The sequence below is a fragment of the Scatophagus argus genome, chromosome 17 (genome assembly GCF_020382885.2).
Source record: "Scatophagus argus isolate fScaArg1 chromosome 17, fScaArg1.pri, whole genome shotgun sequence".
Classification (NCBI taxonomy): domain Eukaryota; kingdom Metazoa; phylum Chordata; class Actinopteri; family Scatophagidae; genus Scatophagus; species Scatophagus argus.
The window spans coordinates 14,346,743-14,359,496 of record NC_058509.1 but is presented as its reverse complement, the minus strand read 5'-3'; the positions used below and the strand labels follow the sequence as shown (position 1 = coordinate 14,359,496).

At 39.4% G+C, this 12,754-nt stretch overlaps 1 protein-coding gene across 17 annotated transcripts in view; it reads right to left on the bottom strand.

The window, feature by feature from the left end:
* Positions 1-12,754, bottom strand: part of adgrb2 (adhesion G protein-coupled receptor B2) — a 197,488-nt gene that overhangs the window by 127,823 nt on the left and 56,911 nt on the right. For all 17 annotated transcript variants that reach the window (XM_046416706.1, XM_046416704.1, XM_046416705.1 and 14 more), the window contains exon 2: positions 6,162-7,065. In XM_046416706.1, coding sequence (XP_046272662.1) covers positions 6,162-7,050 — 889 coding nt within the window. In that variant the 5' untranslated portion in view covers positions 7,051-7,065. The remainder of the gene's footprint in view (positions 1-6,161; positions 7,066-12,754) is intronic.

Sequence of the window (12,754 nt, the reverse complement as noted above, 5' to 3'; positions counted from 1 at the left end):
TATGTAATGTGTGCAAGCCAACTAATTAAATTAACAGGCAGCAGTGGTGCCTACTGCAGCATGATGGATGAGCCAACACACAGAGGATGGTGTAATTTTCCATGAATGATTGAGAACAATGGAGTTAACACCATACTCTATGTGAAGATATTCCTTGCAGAGACGTTACTGTCTTTATAACCCATAACAGCTGGTAACAAGCCTATATTAAAATTAAGATAAATCTGATTTGAGTTAGTTAAAAAGCTGTAGGTGAATGGGAGAGAAGTGATGAGGTGACACAATAAGGAGCTCCATTTATTGGTCCACATCCCAGCTCTAACCCCTTATGCCCTGTAGATCTCAATCAACTGAAGAACGAGGACTGGGAGGCATTCATCATCCGTCACGGTGACCAATTCACTGCTGTTCGCACAGTGCTGCGGCTGGCATACATGAAGGTAGTGTGAGCACTTTTATGTCAACACGTAATGCTTTTACACCACTGAAAACACCGTCGTGATTCACAAACTTACGGAGTAAATGGAAATCTTACAATCAGTTCAAGAGAAGCAATCATCATATGGCCTTCGGGTCTCATCATATACTTTCAAAATGTACAATTTCAGTGCTTGTCCTTCCCTGAATCTGCTCTAATATATTTAGGCTGCCAAAGGGACAAAACCTTGGATCCAGTTGTCATAAACAAACGAACATGCTTGTTGCTTTGGTGATATACTGTACTATATCAGTGCTACTGTTAGTAGTGATATTCAGATGAATCATAATTTAGAATTGGCCTCAATCACAAAGCCAGTTCTATTAGTGGGCGCTTTGATCCTATTCATCTTAACACAATACACCACTCCAAGCTCCACTTTACCAGCTGCCTATACAGAATCATTTTCTCCTATTTTGAGAATGAAAACAAAGTATTTGAGAAGAGACGAGACAAGACAACACAATAAGAGTCTAAAGCCATGATAGCGACTACCTAAGTGTATGAAAAGAGAATGGGTAAATTTTCTAAAACACACCATCAGGCAAAGTTGACCAGAAATCAACCATCAGCTGAATTTCTTTCTTCTATTGATTTCTTTGGGTTCAAAGAACACCAAGGTTTTTGAAGTGGGAGAGAGGAAAAAAGGTAGAGCTTTAAGATGAAAACATTACTATGGTGAGGAGATGAAAATCAGTGAAAATGAGAATGCGATACACAGGGAGGGAGGTTTGTTTCATTCCATGTCAGTTGGGTCGTGTGTTGTGAAGATTTTTCATTGACGAACCAAGGGATCTGAGTGTGTGTGTGTGTGTGTGTGTGTGATCACATGTGGTTTGCATTATGAGCAGGAACTTTACCAAAATATGAGGAATTAGGCCATAACATTCTAGTGCATGACTGTGCTGCTTGTTGTTGATCTATAGCATTGCAGGTAATGTGCCAGTGCATTGCTTTCAAATTAACATGACTCTAACCTTAAAATGAACTATGCAACAACAAATCTGATGCATCTTTTTTTCTGGTGCTTCTGAATGTTACTTAGAAGGTTGTTTCCTCTCAACATCTGTAACTATCCTAAAACTGACAGTAAAGCTAGACAGACACCATTAACTTATATGATGTGAGATTAGCAGCTTGTCCAAGACAAAAGAATTCTGCTTTTTTAACATTTCAGAGTGATCTTGTGAAGACAGATACACACGAATTTCTGAAGTCTCACCATGCTAAAGTCAGTAAGTGAATAAATAGCGAAAAAGACATTTGTTTGATAAAGTATAACTCAGTTTTCATATTGTACCATAATACCCAATTTATATGGAAATGAGACAATATTATTTAACTGTGTTTACATAGATATGTGGTTCAAATGTGCTCAGTGTCATTAAGTAATACATTCATAGATTTGATGCCCAAATGCCAAGGCCCTCTTTTGCTAAAAAGGTACACAGGGATTGAAAATATGTCACAGCCCAGACACCACACAGCATATCGTCATGAAGATGTATACCTTTTGAAAATGATTTTGTTTTGTCCTCCAACCAGGAGGATGAAGGGCAAGCTTCTGCACTAAATATCCTTAATTATTGGCAGATTCTAGAGAAATAATGTCCCTTTAGGTCACTTAATGCCACGCAAAGCATAATTTGGTCACTGCACCTGTCACACCCATAATGAAGATACAGGATTCTCAAGAAAAACCCTCCCTAGGCCGAGAGACTCACTGAGGGTTTTGTAGAATGCAGAAATAATACAGTGAGCTTGGTGAAGGTCAGTCAATATAATAGACTATTGTCCATCACAGCTACAATCACAGTTGGAGGATAAAAAAATTGTGCTGAGCATAGTCCACAAAAAAGAAATCTGTAAGGGGTATTGACATTTCAGAGAAAGACTGGGATTATAGAAAGCCAGAATGTCCAAGATATTAATCCACACTTTGGCCGCTGTATATTGTTGTCTCATTTTAACAATACTCATCCACATACAGTACGCCTGAGCAATGGCGTTTTCCTACCCCAGGTTTTGTGTTTTTAAAAATAAACTTATCTTCATACAGTCCCTGCAATCACGTGATTATATTAAAACAGCCTAAATCAATTATTATTATACTATTTAAAGCAACTGACATTAACAAGGACTGGGAAAAAAAACAAACAAAAAAAAAATCCACACATTTTTGGACCACCTTTGGTGGTTCAGTTGAAACCGTCATGTTTTGGTTGTCTATCACAGTCTGTCAGTCAACATGGGACTCTGACTGTCCGCTGTGAGAAACACATCATTTGTCATCATGGACTGAAAATAGAACATGGGAAAGATAGTAGAGCATATGTTGAATACACCTGGTTTATCCACTGACTCCAGACAAAATTTAAATTTAAGTAAGATTATACTGTCAAAACAGTGAGGATGTGGAGGACGTGAATAAAAAAAAGCAGATACTTAAGTGTAACATGTCTATTAATACAACACATTTATTTCTAATTACCTCTGTCTGATAAGTATATTTACTCACATTTTCATGAATAGCTTATTTTGATCAGCTCCTATTTGTCTTATTGAAATGACTGCATTACAAACTCAAAAACTTCCTGGATGCATTTCAAATTAAAAGCCCTCTAGTTCTAAGAAACCCCCTTCATTTCATAACAAGACTTATTGTGAAACATTTGCAGGGACATGTTGGAGAAAACAAATTTTTTCAGCAGACTGACACAGATGCACATCTTCTGTACATTAAATAGGTTTTGATATGAGACAAAGTTGAAAAGATGCTTTTGGAGTTTGGCCTACTTATTCCTGCATAACATTGCAAACACACCAGCTAGTGGTTCTATTGAGAACAGCTACAAACTGTGAGTAAAATTAACAGGTGGGATTAGAATTAAATAGTTGCTGTAATTATTATAATTTAATTCATCCAAATTGTTTGTACTTTGTTGCAGTTGTCAGACTTTGAAGATGGCCTTGTGAGCATTGAGAATAGCAGCCCTCGGGGTTAACGTTGTCTCACCAGGATTAATTATCTAAATCACATTGTGGTGTGTTGTCAGGCTATTTCATTTTTAAATTGCTTGTCCTTGTTTGACCTTGAATATGGCTTAGTAGCCTACAACCACTTTAGGCTGCATAATCTTTTCATAAATATAATGTCAAAGCAGAAATAACCCTTCTTGTAAAAATCATTTCCTATTCTAAACCCCCACAATTATTGTTCTTGATGCATTCTTTGTTCTCCTTGCACCGTCAGTGTAAGTATTCTGAACTTATACCCCCTCAATACACAGAGAGAGAGACACACACACACACACACACACACATTTCCCCTGCCTCTTTCCAAGTTTGTTACCCCATTTTAAAACATAACCATTTGTCCATGTGCACAGAAATGGACAGATCCCATCCTGGCCATGTCTCTATAGCTTTTGGCATTCTTCTTGCATTGTCAAAATGATCAAGATGTCAGATGTCAAAATGCTTTGTAAATCAATGAGTCTTTCAAAATGCTCGATGTCAGAAAAGTGAATTAAAGGGCACTGACAGAGATTCAAAAGCATAAAAGCACAATTTATTCAGCTCTACAAACTAAGTTCAAAACAAAATCCATATATATCTTTATTTCCTTGTTGTGGAATGGTGTAGGTGTCTTTTGTCCAGCTTTTATCTGCCACATGTTTTATCTGTTTATTTAGCTATTTTCAATTGAATACTCAACAAGGATATTCATTGAAAAGCGTAAAAAAATAAACAGTGAACAGTTCCATTTACAAAGCTTTTATCCAAAGTGCTTTCAGTTTGGTTTCATTCACTCTATTGGATGCAATCACACATCAATGGTAGCTGGAGCAGCAGGGATGCAACCAATCTGATCCAAAGTCATTCAAATTAATTCAGCAATCTTGTCTTCGTTCTGAAGCTTTTTTGGATAGGCATTTTGCCAAAATCAATCAAACAAGAGTCCATACTAATATATATTATATTGATGACTTAATATTATATTAAATATATATATATATATATATATATATATACATATACGATATTAAGTATGTGTTATACTTGATGTCAAAAGTACCTAAATACCTGGAGTTGATTACTTTGCATGTGTTTTATTGTCTGCATAAATGAAGAGCTGTAGAAAGGGGCTCACATGGGGTGGGGGGGTGCAGAGAGATGAGGGACCATTTAAGCTTTGTTTTCAAGTGTCTCTGACTCAGCACATGTTTGTCTGCTGTCTTTAAGAGAAACAGAACAGGAGGGAAACAGGATGGAGATATGATTCTGTGCCTGACAGGGCGGAGCTGGGTTTACAGTGATTCATATATTTTAGGATAATTAGAACATAGGGGAATTCTTGAGAAGAACACACTTCTTCAGGTCAACTTCTTATCAAAGGCTCTATGCAGTGGTCTTCTTGAGTAGTGGTGTGAGCCTTCGTAGAGTGAACAGCTGCAAACCAATATCTTTGCAACAAGAGTGTCTTTGCGGTGAAGATGCAGAAATGGCAACAGAGCTTCCAGGTGGTTTAGTTTAGTATCACCGTGGCACTTCAATTTACAGAGCACTTGGCTTTTGTTTCATGCAACAATGCATCAGCCCAAGCAAAAGTCTCCATTTCTCCTACACCATGTTTCTTCTTCTGCCTCTCCCTTTCTCCATCTCTGAGTATATTAGATGATAAAATCCCCCAGATGACTGAATCCACAGAACAATAACCTTCCCATCAGCAAGGTAAAACTCTCCCTAGAGCTCTCAGTATGTGTGTTAGAGTGCTGTTGTAAGCAAGCCAAGTCTTGCAATAAGAATAACTGTGTTCTAATTAGTGTTGTTCACTCTGCAAACATGTCTATAATCCTCCCAAAGGAAAATTGTTGTGTGATTCAGTGAGCTATACAGTAAAGTACAATGTCTTCCTGTATATGTAGTTTCACGTCTGCATTAGTCTGATTCAGTTACATTAAAAGAAATACACTGGTGGCAATGGTGGGCAGAAGGATTGGGCACAAGCTCTCGTACATCTCAGTTTGCGTAAAACACATACACGATCAAACACGCACAAATTTATGCAGATGCACATATGCGTGCATATCCCCATGTGTTATTGTGCGAAGGGATTGTTTGCTTCGTGTTCGATTCATTGGTGTATGAACGAGCATGCTCACATGTGTGTTTCAGTGTCAAATCTGATCTTGTCCTAGCATTGTCAACAGATGGTTCCTCTCTCTCTCTCTCACACACACACACACAAAAACAAACACAAAATAATGTGCAACACGGAATCCCAGCCTAGGAGCCACACCTCTTGGCCACATGGGGGAATCTCTAAAATATAGATCAGAAGGCTGAATTTCTGACAGTCATTTACAAATCTTTTGATGGAAGGTATAAAAGCACCCCCTTTGAACTGCCTCCTTTTTTAATTAAAGGCCAACAAGCAAAATCCAAATAATAAATTCTCTGTCAAGCAGAGGCATCCAACCTCCCTAAGGGTGTATCAAAAGCCAGGATAACAAGGCAAACTTTTCTTGTCTATTTCCTACTGCAAACTGGGTACACAAGTAAACAAATGTGTATATGTAGAATGTGCAAACTAGAAATGTGTGTTATACCATGTTGATTTACATGGCATTAATAATATTCCCAGTGCAGAATAGTGTGCTCACGTGTAACATATTCCTACCTTGTCGGACATCTCTGGGCGCTACTGCAATTGCTTCATTGGAATGGAGCTCAGTGACACAGCAATCATCAGGAACCACCGAACCATTGCTGAAACTGTGAGGTGTCTCCGGGAGCAGTGGAATAGGTGGTGCCATGATGTTGTGGTTCGGACAGATACATCCTGTCTGGGTCATCCCACAACCGTCTCCGTCAGAAACCTCCTGGTTTCCATTGTGACCTGTGCGTAAACACTCCTCAAACCATCTGCAGAGCACGCCACAGGTAAACTGGCTGGAGTTCTCGTTGTTAATGAGTAACACCTCCACTAGTCTCAGCTCCAGCAATTCCTTAGTTACCTGAGGCTCATCTGCAGCTGGGTGTCTCGTGAGACATAGTTGGACAAAGTTTTTATCAAACTGTAGGAAGGAGTATGGTGCATCTGAGCTGGACTGGCGGCCACAAAGATCGATGACTTCTTGGTCCCTAGCAGACGCTGTCTGTAATTGAAGGGGACAGCTTTGATTGGCCAGGTGGTGGTCAAGTGAGAGGAGCATGGGGGAGTGTATCCGGCAGATGACAGGGTGGCGTGTGAAGCGGAGGTAGAGGGAGTATTTGGTGGGGTCGGGGTTTTCCAGGGACCAGGAACATCCTGGTGCCCTGGAGGGAAAGAGCTCCCTTAGGGAGAAAGAGCCATAGAGCACCCCGGCTACAAGGCTGGAGCATGGTGAGAAGATGGGTGAGGGGGCCCCTTCTGCCCCAGTGTTGGGGATGCCATCCGGAGCCCCATAGGCAGCCTCAGCCAGGGCAGAGAGAGGAGCTAGAGCGAGGGCACACACAGCAGCCAGGGCCCCAGCCACAGCCAGGAGAGAGGACAGCACATACAGACACACCCCACCAGCAGTGTTCATCCTATGACATTCGTCCTGTAGGGGAAGAGAGAAGAGAGGAGGGGAGGGGAGGTGTTACATTAGACACACAATATTTCAAACACAACCTGACAAAGCCAGAATGACATGGACAAAAGAAAAGAAGACCAAAGAATCATGTCTGAATAGACATATTTTTGGACATATTTTTGACTTGCCTTAGAATATAACATAAGCAAGTCTATGGCAGCAGTTCTCATAAAGTTCTTCTTCGAACATACAAACACACACACTGCACTGTCAAAAACACAAACACATCCCTGCTGGGCTGGATTAAAAGGGTTGATGACTTGGCTGTTGAGACATACACTGTGGGGTCTGCTCTACCCTCTCCTGCTGATATGTGCACACAAACACACAGGCACACAGACACACACAGGCACACACCATCCCCTGCTGAGCAGCTCCCCCAAGGCTCTGGCAAACTATTACCATCACCAGCACAGTGAGGGTCTGCCAACAGCTTGATTTTGACTCAATACACACACACACACACTGCTGAAACAAAACCCCATATACAGCTTATAGTGTTTTAATATTTTGCTTGAAACTACTTCAGTACCCACTACATTTCACACAGCCCTTGTGTGTCTCCTCCATCACCTGAGATTTTGTGAAGTGGTTCTGTATAAATGCTGTTTGAGGATGTGTGGGAGACATGAATCGTTGGCGCCACTCTACCAATAACCTTATAGCATGATATTCAGACTGCTTTCTCCAAAACATCCCTTTGCTCTAAAATTCAAACAATGCCTCTATGCAGCATGTAATTTAAACAGAGATGTAACCTTACCCAGTAATATAAGAAACATTTCACACAATTTCAAAAGCCTACTACACACTACCAAAAAACAAGAAGCTGACAGATGCAAGAAACAAATGAAAAATGATCTGTACAGTTATCACCACAGCAAACAGCAGCATCAATTTATTTTACTTCTGTGACAAGTTAGTGCTTAAAACTACGACCTATTATACTGGGAAAAAAACATATTACATTTAGACATGAACAAGTTTCCTAAAGTGAATAGTATTGTTGCATTCCATGTGTAAGATTTTCAGTCATAATAGTTACATGATATGCATATTATACCAATTTCAATTTCAACCGCCTTAGCTAGCAAAGTATCTGGTCATGCCTTCTGCTGATGCATGCTCAAAATGATGTACAATGCATAACGTGGTTTACTGTTATTCAAGTCTCCAACATAGACACTGTTCTTTTGCAGACACTGTTATCTTAAGGAAACAAGAAGGTCTTTTTAACCACTAATTTACCCTGCTGTACAGAATAATTAGTAAAATAGATCTGAAAACTGATAATAGTGAATACTTTACAGACACACGGTCAGTGCTGCTAATTTGGTTGGAAAACTAAGGAAAGGGTTGCTCAAAGCCGGATATTTCCCAAAAAGGTTTCTTCCTTCTTTCTTCGCGGGGACACATTTGTAAAGCTAAACCAGCTGAGAGGACATGAGACATGAGCACCTACACACAGAGACTACTGTACATTAGACCATGGCTGACCACACAGTATAATGGTACTGTAGCTCCTTTTCACTCATCAGGCAGTGTTTACTTTGACGCTGATAGTGCAAGGCAAGTAACCATAGCAACATCCTATGTTTGACCTGTTTTTCTTTCTTTTTTTTTTGTATAGTTTCTGATATTTCCTACTGCTTTCCTTTACCTCCCTGTTCTGTCACTGTTTGGTTACCCTCCACAGGATTGACCTGCAATTTTTCATGCGGAACATGTGACATAAAGGGATTTTAAACAGCGCTGGCTGTGACACTTTGACAAATGCATGGCATAGATGGGCTAATGCAGCATGTTGTGAAATATGCTCAAGGACATCCTGCTGCGTGGCATACAATGAGGTTATCGACTCTGTCACTTGAACACGCTCCCTACTTTCAAACAACTACACTGTGGTTTAACAACCATACAGACTTCAGTACGTCTGATGACACACGTTGTGCTAACAACGTGTCGCTGCACTGTTAAAGCCAGAAACTCGGCATGAATGAAATGCAATACTCTATAGTATAGAGAATGACAAATGGCATTTATGGTTTCCCACTGGAACTGAGCTAAATTTGGAGATGCATATAGATAGCATATCTATACTCAAAAGACAGACACTTTTTTTTAATTTACGGTATAAGAATTACCATTTACCTCGTCACAGACCAAACTAAAGTGAAGACAGATTACCATTATAGGCCAAAGCATGCATACGGAAAACTTTACGCACATTTTACGGATGAAAAGAAATCAAAAGCGTTAAGCAAATTGTTTTTGGGACAATGAACAATGAATATTCATCGACCCACAGTCTGTGCGAGAGTAGACCCTAAAGTGCTGTCTTCATGAGGCCATTCTGTCCCACTTCACTCTAAAACAGCACTTTACTGTGGGCACCCATACATATTCATTAGCTTTGATGTCTTCCTTCCCAGTTCCACCTTGACATTAATGTTATCACCAAGGATGGCAAAATATGTATATCCTTCACTCCCTGTCTCTCTTCCATCTCCCTCTCCTCTCGGCTCCATCTTCATTCTTTAATGCAGAGAAATGACAACATGGCTCTTTTTTTGTCTTCAGTGTCAAACTCATGTAGAAGGGAAAAGCGCTGGGACACGAAAGTTGTAAACTAATATCACAGCACTGAAAGTATCAATGTCCCCTAAAAGAACTTCTTTCACCAAATATTCATGATGCATTACGATTGCATCATGTTCTAATCTCTGCTCAAAATTTTATTTTGTGCCTGAAGTCATATGGTTCCATATGTACAGAGAAAACTTTGTAAAACTTTGCTGCAAGACAAAACAAACTGAATTTGAAGCAAAGTCCTGTCATAATTAAACATGACCTTACTCTGCTCTATATTTGTTCTGCATTTCAAACAGACTCTGACATAAAAGAACGTCTGTATTTGTTACTCCTACACATCAGGACACTGTACATTCTGCGTGTTGGTAAAAGAAAAGGGGAACTATCGCCAATTATATTATTCTCCATATGCCTGTCTCTGGAAGCCCCACAGTCTTAGTATTGAGACTAAAAGGCTTAAACAGCTTCAGTTCTAACAGCAATGAACTGTCACTGTAATGTACCATGAAACCACAAAGAGACACACGGAATTACTGATTTATAAAATACCCACACACAGGGATCTCACACTTCTGAGAAAATAAATGCACTGTCGAACTCATACTGTTGATATTCAATGCACAAGTTTACATTAGCCACCAAATACTTGTTTGTAAGTTAATGAAGACAATCATAATTCATCCCTGGTGGATGGTTCTTGTGATGAATCAAAAATGATCCCCTCGTCTTGTTTATGTTGACCATTAAGGCAGTATCATTGTTGCAGTCAAACTGAAAATATTTTCCCCAAAAAATGTTTACCAGATCAGAGTCCAAGTCAGAGCCTCTGTAAATCACCTCACTACAAATAGAAAGACTGAGTGAATGGGCGCGCCCCAGTACCCAGTAGGCATGCTGTGCCTGAAGCACATGACCGAAAAAAGAAATCCACGACGGGCTAGAAGTAGAAAAAAAAATCATCCAGAGCTGTTTTAAGCCTGAGCTTTTTACTCACAGGATTATCTTTACATATGTTTACCTCATTATTTGAAACTCTGGCCACATTTAATATAAACATCTGAGAGAGTAACAGTATCAATATGACAAGAAAATAAACTGACCTGCCGGATCAGATTTCATCATCTCAGTGGGACCTGAAACATGTACACGGTGGGGTTTTAGGGCTGAACAAACATTCAGGATTTTGGTTTTTTTATGGGCTTTAAAGAACAGACAGCTGACTATTTTGAAGAATAATACAGAGTCACTGGACATTTTTGGCTGAAAGAAATGCCACGACAGACATGTATTGTGGATTTCATTCATATTTGTGATTAAAATCATATTAAGCGAAAATTTGTGAGATGAATATGAATTCAGGAGTTGAATCACAAGTATCTTCCAGAAAACCTCCTTATTCTGAAGGAATAAGAGTGGAATAGCTTCTGGGCCACAGATTTAATAATATCCCTGGGTAGGGTGCTGCTGTTTTGGGAAGTGCATTGATGGGGCGTGGGGGTGGGGTTTTTGCGAAAGAGAATCATGACACTTTTATCTTCTTCTCCCTCGCCCTCTCTGCCTCCACCCAAATCTTCCCTTCTTAGTGGCGATATCTCAGTGCACTGTGGTGAGAGAATGATATTGTCTGATTTATTGATGTGGAGTTTTTCTCTCATTTGCAGCCCTCAGTGGAAATCAGCATGTGGTCCTTGTATAAGCTCACAAATACACACACACACACACTTATGTGCATTCAACACACAGGCACAAATGCCATATCTGTTTGAATGCTAACTCGATATTATCAAAAATTCAAGACTGGATCCTGATGAAGAGTTTGGAGTTTCTCCACGCTACTGATTAACAAGTCATAAAACGCTCCACTTTCTCTTCTCTGCCTTCCAGCATAAAACCCTCATCTATGCCCCTTCTCATCTTTAGCTTTACCATCTCAGAAATATCAGCCTTCCTCAAAGGCAAATTTAATTTATTTACTCACATCCATGTCTGCTTAGTTTTAAGTCGTTTATCTCAATAAGATCTTCTGGTTGTAAACCAGTTTGAAAAAAAAACAATGTTCAGCTGATTTAGCCTGGCTGACATTTTAGAATTCTGGATTGTGTTTGTCCTTTTATGTAGCTCACTCCAGCACACTTTGCCTTATCAGTCATTAACAAACGGCAGGCAAGCTGAGAGGATCTCATGCTGTGAAAAGAGACAGCAGTACTAAACCCCTCAATCACAGCGAAGGGCATTTTGCCTTTTGGCTATGGCATGCAACACACACACACACACACGCGCAGACATGCATATTCATACATTCATGTCAGCCTGACGTGACATGTATGCTGATAAAAGAACAAGGCTTAAATGAAAAGTGCGCAATGAATCTGATTAGGAAATTAATTATGGATTATTAGATCACAGTTTTTGTGTGTGTGTGTGACAGCAGTCTGGGATGGCAGTGTACTGTAGGTACAGCAATGTATGGTTGGTAACCATGGAGGAGCCAGAAAGGGAAAAGGAAGAGGACATCTGATTTTTTTCTCTCAAGTCTCATAACCAAGTAAGTTATGAGATGTGATGGCAAGTAAAGATTCATGTTTTGTGAGTATAATAACAGTTTTGCTCAATATGGGGCCTGTATAAATAATCCTTTCTGTGAATGGTGAAGGTGTTTTGTTGTTGTTTTTTTTTGTTTGTTTGTTTGTTTTTGTTTTTTTTGTACCAGCATGACCTCTGTGTAGATTTAAACTTCAGGTTTTTGTTTTCCAGGATTTAACAGCTCTCATTTTCTACAAATTCTCTGTGTTTAATCAGTGTTTTTTAATTCATTAATAATACCGACTCCTTTATATTTTGAGTTGTCAAATTTGTTAATTCTTTTTCACATAAATACAGACATTTCCACAATAAAATGATACAGAAAAGGCACACAAAAATGTCATTATTATGCAAACCCCCCCAATGTTAAAAGAAAACCTAAATACCAATCAGCATTACACTATAGAAACAGCAACCACAAACTGTGACATGTAGAACTGGAAATTGAATCCAGTGGTGATATTCAAAAATTACTACCCTC